General features: G+C 39.6%; 1 protein-coding gene across 4 annotated transcripts in view; it reads left to right on the top strand.

Annotated features, from left to right (window-relative positions):
- TRIP12 (thyroid hormone receptor interactor 12) overlaps positions 1-13307 on the top strand; it is a 121666-nt gene extending 108359 nt beyond the window's left edge. For all 4 annotated transcript variants that reach the window (XM_084847166.1, XM_084847167.1, XM_084847164.1 and 1 more), the window contains 7 exons: positions 449-603; positions 1113-1277; positions 5410-5574; positions 6477-6590; positions 7222-7316; positions 7474-7577; positions 11813-13307. In XM_084847166.1, coding sequence (XP_084703292.1) covers positions 449-603; positions 1113-1277; positions 5410-5574; positions 6477-6590; positions 7222-7316; positions 7474-7577; positions 11813-12009 — 995 coding nt within the window. In that variant the 3' untranslated portion in view covers positions 12010-13307. The remainder of the gene's footprint in view (positions 1-448; positions 604-1112; positions 1278-5409; positions 5575-6476; positions 6591-7221; positions 7317-7473; positions 7578-11812) is intronic.
- Positions 13308-13550: the final 243 nt, after the last annotated feature.

The following is a 13550-nucleotide window of genomic DNA, read 5'->3' as shown; positions in this document are numbered from 1 at the left end:
TGGCTTGTCTCCTCTCCTCTATCTCTACCAACCAGCAGATCTAGCAATCAGGATTGTTCTTTCCAACAATCTTCTGGATATTTTTCAGAGGGTGGAATTTTCGAAGGTAATGTTGCACTGTCAAAGGTGTTGATATTGTAAATGGGACAGACATCCATTATGTGTAGCCCTAGAAGCTTTAAAGAAGTTCCAGAAGCCATAGTTGGAACAGAAATGTAAATACTGTAAAAGGAATATACTTAGTATGGCACTCCATTAGCCTTTTGCTGAGTTTGAAGCAAGATCATTAGATTGCTTCTGTTACATTTAGTTGAAAAGCTATCTGCATTTCTAAATAAGTCCATCCACCTGCTTTTGGTTAGTGTTTAAAAACTCACTATTGTTAATTTTGAGCAAGTGTTGAAATGTGATGCGTATAATTTTACTATTGTGTTTGTTTTCAAAACAGGAAGCCAAGAAGGGACCAAATATATTCATAATCTTCAAGGCCTGTTTGCACTTCCCTTTGGCAGAACAGCTAAACCTGCTCATATTGCTAAAGTTAAAATGAAGTTCCGTTTTCTGGGAAAACTGATGGCAAAAGCAATCATGGATTTTAGATTGGTAAGAATGGAATTCATTTTAAATTTAAAGTAGCTTCTACTACACTGGGGTAAGGGACCTGTGGCTCTATGGATGTTTTTAGACTACAATTCCCATTATTCCTGACCATTGGCCATGCCAATAGGCTGTTGGGAATTGGAGTCCCAACAGCATCTGAAAGCCCACAGCCTCTGCACACTGGAGCTACACTATATAGTCTTCATGCTGAAAATGCAGTTTAAGAAACCTGACTTTGAGGTTCCAGTTTTAAAAAAACATTATCTTCAGAACTAGAAGATTCTGAAGTTAGGTGGCTAATATGGCACATTGTCAAGCAGTGTACTAATAGAATAACTGTGAAACTTGAAAATGTCATCCATGGCATTTGTGTAAATGGTGTTTGGTGGATTTATTGTAATAGCAGCTGAAAACTAGCCTTTTCCAGTAGTTTCCTGAGGGTGGGAGGTAAAGGTTCTATATCTTCTTAAGTTTTCTTTTCAGGTAAAGGGAAATGGTGCTTTTGCTTTTAGGTGGACCTCCCCCTTGGCCTTCCTTTTTACAAATGGATGCTACGACAGGAAACATCTCTGACATCACATGACTTGTTCAATATTGATCCTGTAGTAGCCAGATCAGTATACCATCTTGAAGAAATTGTGAGGCAGAAGAAAAGACTTGAACAGGATAAATCACAGGTAGGCATAATTATAGGACAGGGAATGCCACACTTGTCTGTCCTCTTGTTGTGACAAAAGTTAATCCTTAGATGGACACAAATTATGGCATAAAGGTAGGCAGGTTGCAAACATGAAATAAAAATAGGCAACAAAAGACTGTCACTGTGTTCTCACCATTGATTGCTATACTTGAAATTGTATGCAATAAAGAAATAGGCCCGCATACAAGAGGCATTTCAACACTTGAGGCTTTATTGGATATAGGTTAGACTGATAAACGTTTTTGTAAAATCTACAGTGGCTACAATGGCCCAGTGGTTACAGTGGCCCAATCAGACATATTGAGAATCATGAGCTGCATTCAGACCTACTGCTAAACCATGGTATGGCTCTACCTAAATGTGCTGCAGCTAGGGTTGGGCTTGCACATTCTCCCCTCCCATCTCCTTCTTTTGTTGAAATAAACAAGTTTCATGAACTACAATTTGAAGTTAGCTTGTTTCTGTTAACCATAGTTAAGATTAACCACAGTTGTCCAGGTTCAGATGACACAGCAAGCTGTGGTTGATCTAAAATGGAAGCAAAGCTACTGAATCCCTTAGAGTTACACCAGATGAGAGGGAGTGGTGTGTAAGGCTAATTTCTCATAATAGTCAACTATGGCTTAGTGTTGCATTCGAACCAGCTCATGGTTTCCTGCTATATAAGCAAGCCTGCATGAGCTTGGGACTCATGCCACCCATCTTTGGCATGCCAGGAGGAGATTTAAAAGCAGATCCTTTCAACTAACGTGTTCCCTGTGACATCTGAACTTTGGAACTGCGGCTTGCTTAAAATATAGTTAGTGAGAACAAACTACAGTTCCCTGCATTTGGATGTGCCAGATAACAGTGCTTAGTTTAAAAGGAGATGCTTTCAATCTCTTCCTGGCATACAAAAGTGGAAGAGGGCAATGTGGAAACCCAAGAAGAAGGCAGACTCATTCATGTCATAAGGAACCATGGTTTCTAGGACTGTGTACCACTTCGGTCCAAATCCTAAATAACGAGGCAAAGCAGGCTGCTTCAGAGGTGCCCTTGAAGTGGATCACAACAGCACCGAGGTGCCCTGAAGTGAAGCGGCTCATTGATAAGGCGCCTCTGTCCGCCTTGGAGATTCATAGCTCTTCTGATGCCTTCTGAGTAGCCCAGACAGGCTGGCTCCAAATGTGGGAGAAGGGGGTGGAGGGGAGGGGAGAGGAGGAGGAGGAGGAAGGAATGAGCTTTAGTGAATGGCAGCCATAGTTGCCAAATTGGGGATGAATGGAACCCAGCAGTCTCCAATCAGTGACAATGGTGGAGGTGGGGGGAATACTGGAGTGGAGAGATCACCCTGCATTTGTTCATTACGAGAGGGAGGGTGCGCTGGTTAGGCAATGGTTTTGTTAAGAGAGAAATCCTGTGTGTGCAGCTTAGTGTTTCTTCTTTATTAATTCAACTATTCTCTTTATTTCTTTAGTAGATTCTTCTTTTTAAAAACCAAACATTTAGTACTTAGTTTGAGTTTCCTCCCTGGTTCTTAGTCTCACCCCACCCTTCTGTAATAGGTTTTACCTTTCATTTTTCTTGCTTGTTCATTTAAAAAACCAGAAAATTTCACTTTGGTTGCTTTGCCTCGTTCTTTAGCTCCCCCCACTTCTCAGTTCTCTCTCAACCATTAGTTTGCCCTTACTTTCATTCTGTCTAGATTTTTATAAATATATATAAATATAGTATTTTTTTGTCCTTGTTCTTGGCTCCCCTCCACCCCCCTTTCTCAGTTCCTGTATTCCTTCCCATTTTTTATCTCTTTTCCCTAAAAAAGTGAAACAAAAACTAAAACCCCTTTTCTGTTCGGATTACAGTTAGTCTCCGCCCCTGCCCCCCCCCGGCTTGTAGGTAGTTCAGTGTTTGCTTTTCTTTTGCTCGTGTGTGTGCGTGCGCGCGCGCTCGTGCTATGTGGATAAGCAAACAGTATGTGGCAAAGCGCTACACAGTCCACATTTCAAAAAACAGTGGGCAAAGCACTACACACACATTAACAGCTATTATTTAAATAATATGATATTACACTGTGTGGCAAAGCAAACAAGCCCAATGTGAGGCATCTCTGGGGTCTTGTTGGCAGGGGCAGAGGTGGGCAAGGTGCCACTGGGACTAGCAGCACTGGTAGGCAAGCTGGCTCTCCCCCACTCCAGATAGTGTGTACTGGTGTAGCAGAGCAGCAGAGTGCAGAGTGCAGAGGCAAGCCACAGTGCCTGGAGGTCACTGTTAGAGGAGGCTGGTGCGGGCAGCAGCCGTAGCACTGCTGCCAAAGGAGGACTGTCTCCTTCTATAGTGGAAGAGGGGAGCTTACTGATGGACATTATGTCAGAGGTGTCTGATGTCCTCAGTGTGGCAGAGGGTCAAGAGGAGGAGATCCTCCAGGGTGTGGTGGAGGATGAGCAGCAGGCTCTTCCATTGTTCCCCCTGTTTGTGTGGTGGGCCCCAAGACTCAAGGCTGGCAGTCTCTGTCTCCACAAAATGTCAGGGTAGCATCATGTGGGACCACCCTGAGGTGTGAGTGGATCCCGGCACTGCCTTCTGCCGCCACTGCAAGGGGGAAACAGCCAGGGCACTACACCAGCAGCAGCCTGCTCCTGCATTTAAGGAGGCAGCACCAATCAGTCTTGCTCGACGAAGAGGTCCCCACATCCCAGCAGACAGGCAGCAGGGGCAAGTAGAAGGCTGGTAGTGGTGGAACTCCTGCAGGCTCTCTGTCTCTCACCCCCAAGAGGCTTAGGCAGGCCAACGTGGAGGAGATGGGGTGGGGGAAGTATGGGTCCACCAGATGGAGGTTTCCAGCACCCAACCAGATCACCAACTGCATATATAAAGATAAACTGGAGAATGACGTGCACTTCGCTACATTCTCAATTCCTTCGGTTTTCTTGCATCATTTTTTTAAATTAAAAACTGCCTGAAATTTGGCAGATGTGGTGTGGCTGTTTTTTTTTTGTTAAAATATAAAATAAATATAAAATATTTATTTTGTGTGTGCTAAAAAGAAGCACATTAGCACAAAAACTACTCCAGCCTGTTTTTCCAGATAATGTGTATTCCAAATTCAGCCAAAGAGAGCCTGAGATCATCCACTGTGAAGCTGAATGGGAAAGAGGAGAGGGGTATTGCACTTCAAAGAAACCTACAGCACGAGATTAAGGATAGTGACCTCCTCGTACTCACTGCTTAAACACCTAACTTCTCTGATTATCCCTTTATAACCTTTGGTTTGAGTTTCTGAGAACAGCATATTTTACCTATGCATGGCACACAAACTACTGGGCCAAACTATCTGAAATTTGGCAGGTGGAATCCCCTCCATGGGAGCTGAGAGGCCCTCAAATGTCATGCAGTTCTGAGGAAACAGGGACATGTTATAGCTCTTTGCTTTCAAAGTTTTTGTTGAAAAAATAAAAAATTTAACTCCGCCTAGCACAAAAACGATTGAGCCAAACTGTCTGAAAGTTGGCAGGTGGAATCCCCTCTATGTGGGCTGACAGATCCCCATATTTCATGTATTTATGATAAAACCTGAAAATGTTATGGCTATTTCTATTTTCCAATGCAAGTCAATGGGAAAAGTCATATCAGAATGATTTGGATATCCAAATCTTGCTTCGGATGCGAAGCGGATGGGATCTGAAGTGGGGCTGCTTCGGAAGGTCCAAAGCAGCATCTAAAGCGAAGGGGGGGGGGGGGAGTCTGTGCGCAGCCCTAATGGTTTCCCATTATATCTGAACCAGGCACATGCATATTGGATAGGTATATTTTCACAGCTTTGTATTTTCACATGCACTTGTATTGAGATGCAGCATGTTGCATTTTCGTATTTAACATTCCACAAATAGAAGTTTGGCTATTGGTAAGGTTCATAGGAATCCTGTGCCCAATATCTATGACTAGGATTAAATTAAAATGTTGAAGGCGTCTAATTTTCCTGGATTCTTTAGCTTAACTTGTGTTGAGTACTTGAGACAGCTGATACCACATAAGCCAATGTAAAGTCTACAGAATCAGGTGTTGAATTTAAAATGTAGAAGGGTACACCTAATTTTTTTCAAGTTGTTATTAGCCTTCATATTTATCTTTAGACCAAAGAAAGTCTTCAGTATGCATTGGAAACGCTGACGATGAATGGTTGTTCGGTAGAAGACCTAGGGTTGGATTTCACACTACCAGGATTCCCAAATATAGAGCTGAAAAAAGGAGGGAAAGATATACCTGTCACCATCCACAACCTAGAAGAATATCTCAGAGTAAGTAACAACCCTTTTGAAAAGTTTTCTTGGGCACAGAAGTCGTTTTCTTACTATTGTTAACTACAAATAGTAATGACTGACCTGCTCCTGGGAAAGACCACAGAATACTAGATCAGTGTTATTACTTCAACATCCCTCCCCCAAAGCATTGAGACTGGAGAGCTCTGGTAAAACCATTCACTGTGATCAGAAGCTAGAGTTACCCGTCACAAAATGACACCCCCTCTTCTCTCCCCATCCTGGTGTTTTCTTTGTATGGGGAGCTTTGGGAGAAAGGTATTGATTTTTGGAGATGCACTATCTGTGTCTGTGTCCCTTTGAATTCTGAATCTTCAGGAGCGGTCAGATTCAGTCCGCTTTGGAGGCGCCGCTCTTCGATTTCGACATCTCCTGAATCAGCCCAATTCGGTTTGGGATTAGGGCAAATCTGATGCACATCGCTACTGCCCACTAGATGTGCTGGACAGCTTATAGAATTTTAAAGAATAAAATACAGTATTGAACTAGTAAAAAGTAGCTAAAATGGTTCTTCCCAGCAGAGGAGAAAATAAAACAGTGACATAGATAATAATAAAAGCATGAATCATAACTTTTAAGAAGCCCAGATTATAAAAACATAAGTCATTTAAAAATCCTGAGTGAATAAAAAGGCCTTCACCTGGCACTCACCCTGGTCTTCACCTGGCAGTATAATGTACCGATACATTATTGTTTGTTGTCATTATTAAAAGTTTGTTTCTGATATTTCAGTTTTTTATTACAATTAAATTTCAGTTTAATTACAATGTCCCAATTTCTCCCTCACTCTAGCTCTATATTTTGCAGTTTTGTGTTTTTGCTAACCAATAAATTCTTGAATAATATGGCAACTTTACAACGTTATGTATCTTTTCTTTTAGTTAGTTATATTCTGGGCACTAAATGAAGGTGTTTCCAGACAATTTGATTCCTTCAGAGATGGATTTGAATCTGTCTTCCCCCTCAGTCACCTTCAGTACTTCTATCCTGAGGAGGTTAGTATCTTTATGCCAGATTTAATAACTTCATGTACTTATACTATTTTTTGTGAAGGCATGAATGCAAGGAACTGTAGTTCCACAAAGAGGTCTAGGAATCTGTAATGAAAACTTTTCCGCACCCTCGTAAAACTAAGATTTCCTGTTGTCTTGGGGATGTCATAAAGTTTCAAACTAGTTTTATTTTTGTAGTTTATGTGCTCAGATATTCCCATATACCAAGGAAAAGAAACACAGTGTATGCATGGGGAGGGAATTGTAGCTCTTACAGGATTCTGATGAATTCTGTAGCTCATGGTTTGGTTCTGAAAGTGTTCTATTCTGAAGTTCAGTAATTCTCAATTCTCCAAGATTTTAGATCATTGTGTTCTGAAACAGTTGATTTGAAAAGTAATAGAAGGATCTGGGTGAAAAGGAAAGAGGCCTTCAAAAGTTAGGATTGGGAGTTAAAAGTATTTTTTGATATGAAGCTGATTCTCTCTGAGGTTTGATTAGATGGTGGTACTTTAACTTCTGTACAAAGAACTGCATTAATCATGTGATCATTCTGCAAGATCATAAATTAACTTTCTTCTTCACTTCTCTCTCCATTCTTCCCACTCCACCTTCGCCTTCTACATTGTTATAGCTGGATCAGTTGCTCTGTGGTAGCAAAACAGATACATGGGATGCAAAGACATTAATGGAATGTTGCAGGCCAGATCATGGTTATACACATGACAGGTAATATGAATTTGTTGCTAAATGGTGGAGATTAACAGTTTGTGGAATGTATCAGACAGATTTTTGTATTGTTGCTATATAAAGATAGTGATATGTTTGTTCCTTAATAGATGTGCTCTTTAAAAAGCTTCTAATGTATTTCTTTTTTTTACTCCAGTCGTGCTGTGAAGTTCCTGTTTGAAATTCTCAGTAGTCTGGATAATGAGCAGCAAAGATTATTTCTACAGTTTGTGACTGGTAGTCCTAGACTGCCAGTAGGAGGTGGGTGTTTTTATAATATTGACTAAAAATACATGCAAACGTCATAGCTATATTTGTGTATTGAAAAATATCTTTACTAAATTGAATCCTAGCACAGCTTTCATTTCAAAATGAATATTCTGTCATGTTGTAAACAAGAAGCCTTCACAACCTTTTGAGTTGTGAATCAATAGCATGGCTTTGATTTAAAATTAAATCATTTATAGTCCAATCCTACTTGAATTGTACCTGTAAGTAAAACCTATTAAGTTCTATGTGGCTTATTCCTAGGTAAGTATACATAAGACTGCAGCCTTTAACCTACTGCACAAGAATCTAAAATGAAAGCAGAGTTGCCCTGTGTTTTGCTAATGTACATACATAAGAGTGTTAACATTATAGCTACACGTTCTGTTTCTCTGGGGAGAGTAGATAATGTCTTGAGGCAGATACCCCTGTCTTGTCTCCAAGGATACAGCTGCACATAGAACTAAAGATGTAAAATTTCCAGAAATTTTGAAACCATGAAAACAGAAGAAACCATCAACAATATAGTAAAACCAGGTTGTTGTTTATTCTCAGTGTAGTCTCCTGCACAGCATCAATTACACACAGAAAGCGTGCAGGAAAATAAATAAATCCAGGACTCATTGAATACTAATTTTGCTCCAGGAAACTTTCTAATCAGTCTCATTTTCTGTGATATTAGTATCAGCAGTTTCTGCTTCTTCATTTTTATCATCTCCATGGATTTCTAAAAATTGAATGTTTCTCTTGATTGATATGAGCTTTTCTATCCTTTCAAATGACAGTTTATTTCTTGATTTGGTGTGAGTATTTCCAAATGTAGACCAGTTTCTTGCACATAAAGCAGGCAAGAAGCAAGAGGAGTTAGAGGGTTGTGTCATGCAAATGCCTTGCTACCATGTTGTAGAAGGGAGATGCTTGACAAAATCCCAGACTGCATTCCTGGACCAAATATCTGAAGATGTTCTGTATTCTGCAACATTTGAAAGTACCTTTCCAACATCAAGTATGCTGCTGCTTATGTAATCCACCCAAATGCAGTAGCAGTGCTATCATCACTTATATTCCATCTCTTGTATCTTGGATCCAAGAGATTTGCAGCAGCATGAATTGCCTGGTAACAAATTGTTTCCATTTCCAATCGTTTCCATTTCTTTATAAAGTCTTTCACTTTACTTCCTTCTGTACCTGTAAGTGGAGATACGCTTTGAGTCCCGCAAACAGTTGATTTTATCTCAGCCATTTGGTAAGAAATGTCAGATGAAGAAACTGGCTTTAGAATTTTCAGGGAGTTCTGCACTTGAATTGGGAATACATCCTTACCAAGTACATTGTTCCTTACAATTCTGGGCACTTTTAGATCTTCAACTATAACTGTTTCTTGAAGAGCTTCTTTGTTTTGTAGTAAGAAGGAGATCACCACTTCATCCTGTTGAGATTTACTACAGAGTTTCAGTTGTCACTATTTTATTCTTTGTATTCTTCTTGCTTCCTGAAGAGTATAGCTACAATATGAGTAGTTTTAACATGATTTATAATTCATCGCTCTTCTGTAGATCTTTTGGAGAATGTTTAGCTTCATGATGTCATTACAAAGGAGGTTTAGCCCATGAGGTGCTCATCTTATTACAATAATATGTGGATATTTATCCATTATGATCTCCCATGCTGCTTGCATTTTACTTGCATTGCTAGCAAAGCAAATACTTCACCACTCGTAATCTTCTGTAGGAATTCACATATTTTACAACAGATATATTCTGCAGTATGTCTGTTCTCTCCTGTTTCAGTGCCTTTGTAAAAAAAACAAAACAAAACTGGTTGAGGTGTTGTTATCACAAAGTTTATTATTCCTTCTCCCTGCACATTTGTCCATTCGTAAATACTGAAAAACTTAATTGATTTTTCCTTGCATAATTTCCATTACATATTCATATTTTGACTCTAAAAGAGGCTTGTAAAGAATGTCTGCTGGGCAAACAGTATGATGATCTAGATTATTTAGAAGCATTCTGTCCGTATGTATTTTCAGTTACTGATTATGGCATGCCAGAAGAATATATTGCTCTTGGAAGGGCTTGGTTAATTCCCGATCTTCAGGTGTCATCTTGTCTAAAAATGAAGCTATGGAGAGTCTTTAGTATACAGTTGTTTACAACATGTGGTTACTTGGTGATGTTGATTGGGTAACCTTTTATGATGATCATCATGTTACAGAAGCAGCAGCGGGACGTATGGCTTGAGAACATTGGAAAGACCTACTTGCCCTTTCATCATCATGGCCCTCCTCGCTTACACACATGAAGGATTTTTTAAATGTCTACAGAACACACCTTACATAACAAGGATGTGTTTGGTCATCCTAGTAGCATTTGGAAATGCATATTTCATTTGATAGGCTTTAAATCTAATGTCACGCTAGTGGAAATCTGCCAGCATGGCAGGACACTCCCCCCCCCCCCTTTGCTGGCAGCCCTTCATTCCACCTGAAAATCTGCTCTGGAGGATTTTCCAGCCCTCTGAAGCAGATTTTGAGGGTGTGTGTGTGTGTGTGTGTGTGTGTGACTCCTCCTCCAGGTTCTGCCAACAGAACTGCTTCTATCAGCAGAGCAACACAGTAGGATTCAACCCACAATATTTGTAAATCACATTTTTTCCCCATATGAAATGCTTCCATATGCTAGAAGTTGGTCTCACCATTTTGCTAAGAGGAGAATAAAAAAATTTAGTGGCTCATTTGCAGATTTGTAAATCTGCAGCATGTACAAATTTAATAATGGATGATGGAGAGACCTCCCTCTGAGTTAACTGTAAACAGTTTTCCTGCCCTGCTGGCCTCACCTCACTGCTAAGGTTGGGGGTGTTTTTGCCATAAAGCAGCAGATTAGTAAGAATTTGATTATGATTTGCATAGGGGTTATGAAGATAACCGAATGCATCTAAAATATAGTTTAGTATTCTGAATTCAGGTAAACACCTTTCAGTAAAGATATATACTTTCAGCTCCTTCGTGCTGCTCTTTACTTTTGCAGATCTCAAGGTCACAGGGCCAGGAGGACTCAGGTTTCTTCCAATTCCAAAACCTGTAGGCTTGCTCTTCCTCCTCCTCTGAACCTTCTGAGCAATTAGGGCAAGAAGCTCCTTGTTTCTAATCTCCTGTAGGAATAAATGGATGCTGCTGTCAGTGTCCTTAACTCCCAGACCTTTGAGGCCTAGTCAGGAGAACAGAAACAAATCCACCTACTGCTAGATCAAATATTAAGAAGAGCAAACAATCAAAGAAGGCACTAAATCCTTCTTGCTTCTGTTGTGAAAATGGCAGTGCCCCCTGGTAGCAGAAATGCATTTTGCTCTAACATTTGAGAGTTGTGCTGTACTACTTGTCTTCAGTATCAGATCAGCTGATTTGATACTGTACATAGTCTTACATAAAAGTCTTCCTACTGCATAGTTTTTAGAGATTATTTTGGAGTAGAGTCTGGGTAGCAATATGTGAAAACCTTGTCTTAAACATTTTATTTATCATTGTAAAGGAAGATATTTCATAATCCATTTTTTCAATGTTTCCATTTTTTGAAGGAAAATCTCCCCACCAAAAGACATGAGATGGGGGGACAGGAAAAGTTTTTTCCTTTAATTTTCCTAGTTTTTTCTCCAGGCCTTCACATCTCTGTAGAACCACTATACTGATAAGTTATGTAACTAACTGTAGCAGTCACTCTGTCAAGAGTTGCGAGTTCTTGTCCGTTCATCTGTTCCTCCCTTCAGTGGCCAGGTTTGTGAGCAACACCGTCATGGTGGCTGCATGTGCTTCCCTTTTCTATTGTTAGGTATCTACTGACCCTTTTATGTTAGAGGCAGATTCCAGAGTTCCCTTCTGACATAGAGGCACTATAAAGGCTACATTCATGCCTTACTCTTCTAATGTTAGGATTCTTTACATTAGAAAAAAGCTCACGATTTATGCAGGTGAAATGGCAATTGTGGAAGCTACACATACACCTTTTCTAATGTTGGAGCCGGTAACCCTTGTCATGCTAGAAGAGAGAGCTGCTGATTTGGCAAGGGTGAGCAGGGAGAAGGGGTTCAGCTTTCTTATGGCTGAGTTAATCCACTTTAGCGATACAAAAGCAGCATGAAAATGCAGTATTTTTCTAATACTGATAGCTTAATGCTCTTAGACTTTTCATATTAAATCTGTAGTGAACATTGTTTTTCCTCCTCCTTAGGCTTTCGAAGTTTGAATCCTCCCCTTACAATTGTACGCAAGACATTTGAGTCTACAGAAAATCCAGATGACTTCTTACCCTCAGTAATGACCTGTGTAAACTATCTCAAGTTGCCAGACTATTCAAGTATTGAGATAATGCGTGAAAAACTCTTGATAGCTGCAAGAGAAGGGCAGCAGTCATTCCATCTTTCCTGATCACAATGAAAAATGCAATGCCTGCCTGTTACAGCAAAAAGAGAATCATGATTCTTTTCTAAATGTATCATCTGAGTCGAGGAAACGTTACGCCTTGTTGTAGAAAACGGCTTGCAGATTATAAACAAAGACACTAGGTTGATATTCATTAAAGGCCCCGTGGACTTAAAAGTGATCAGGCCCTAAAGTTGTTGTGACAAGGTTTCTTTAGCAAGTTCTTGTTTTAAATTATCATTTATCGATGAGTGAAGTTTAACTTGCTTTGCTGTGTGAAATTTAAAAAGGGATGTTTTTTCAGGCTGGAACAATAAATGTTGCTGTGCAGTTTAATACTGGGCTGTGTGTATCCATCTAGCCAAGTCTGCAGTTTTTTCCTCCCAAAGACAACTTTGTACATAAGTACAGAAATTAAAAACATGTATTGGCACATCTAGTTAAGTAGACTAGTTCTGTGTACCATCACTTGCCCCCGATTTCCCTCCCCTCATGTATTGTCTGATGTGCAATCCACATGGCTCTCTGTGTGCACCACTCACAACAATTGTTACATTTTGGACATGGAAATTTACTGTTCCATGTTTTCTCAAATTAAGAAATAATTTAATTTTATTAAATATATTGTCAATAATTCCGCCTTTGTAAGTAGGTAGAATCTTTCTTATAGCTTAGTTTTAATGTAGTAGTAGGATATATTGGCTACATTCTTTACCAGAAGATACTCTAGAACTGTTCACACAGTGATTTAGGCTACAGCCTCTTACTAGGGGCTAGGAGGAATTGATTCTTTTTGTGTAGTTGAAAAACTCAACAACTGATTGGTCTGGCCAATATTTATGGACTGGCCAGAGCATTTTGAATTGATGTAAAGTTTTTTATAAAAGTCAAATTAGTACTTCCCTTCCGTATTCGATCCTTTTCCCCCCTAATTTTAAGTTCATTTTTTTCTGTATTTCTTCCTCCCTTCCCTCTGCCCTCCCCTAGCACCTTGCCCCCCAGCACTGGTGTGGATCAAAACAGTTCAGCATTTCTTTTGACACAGATAAAGCACCTGTAAGCAATGCTCTGTCCAATTGTTTTATGTGCTGATTTCTCAAATCTGCAATAATTTACTTCATCAGGTTAATGTTTTTACCTGAATATAAATAAAGTTTGCTTCACCCTTTTGTTCATAGTTCTGTACTGTATGCATAAGTTCAATTGTGTAAATTATTCCAATGCAAGTAAATCATCTTAAATCTCCTTGGCTGACTAGCCACCTTGTCATGGATGATTTACCATTAAAACAAGAGTTTGCAAGATCTGGTATTCTTTTATTTTCATATGAGTTCAAAAATAGACTATTCCAAAAACATTCCTGAGATGTACATGCTATATAGTTCATCTCTTAATGAAAATCTGACAGATTACTTTATTCAACTTTGAGAAATCAAAATAAACACTTGAGTGCTGTTAAATTTGGTTGGATGATCAGGGTAGAACATTATTAAACTTCAGCAAGTTTCCTTTTCAGACGAAGAACCTGTAACTACACAATGTACTTC

This window comes from Heloderma suspectum, chromosome 3, assembly GCF_057233095.1.
Source record: "Heloderma suspectum isolate Gila_16-S chromosome 3, 16-S_ref, whole genome shotgun sequence".
NCBI classification, from domain to species: Eukaryota; Metazoa; Chordata; class Lepidosauria; order Squamata; family Helodermatidae; genus Heloderma; species Heloderma suspectum.
This window is presented reverse-complemented; position numbering and strand designations above follow the sequence as displayed.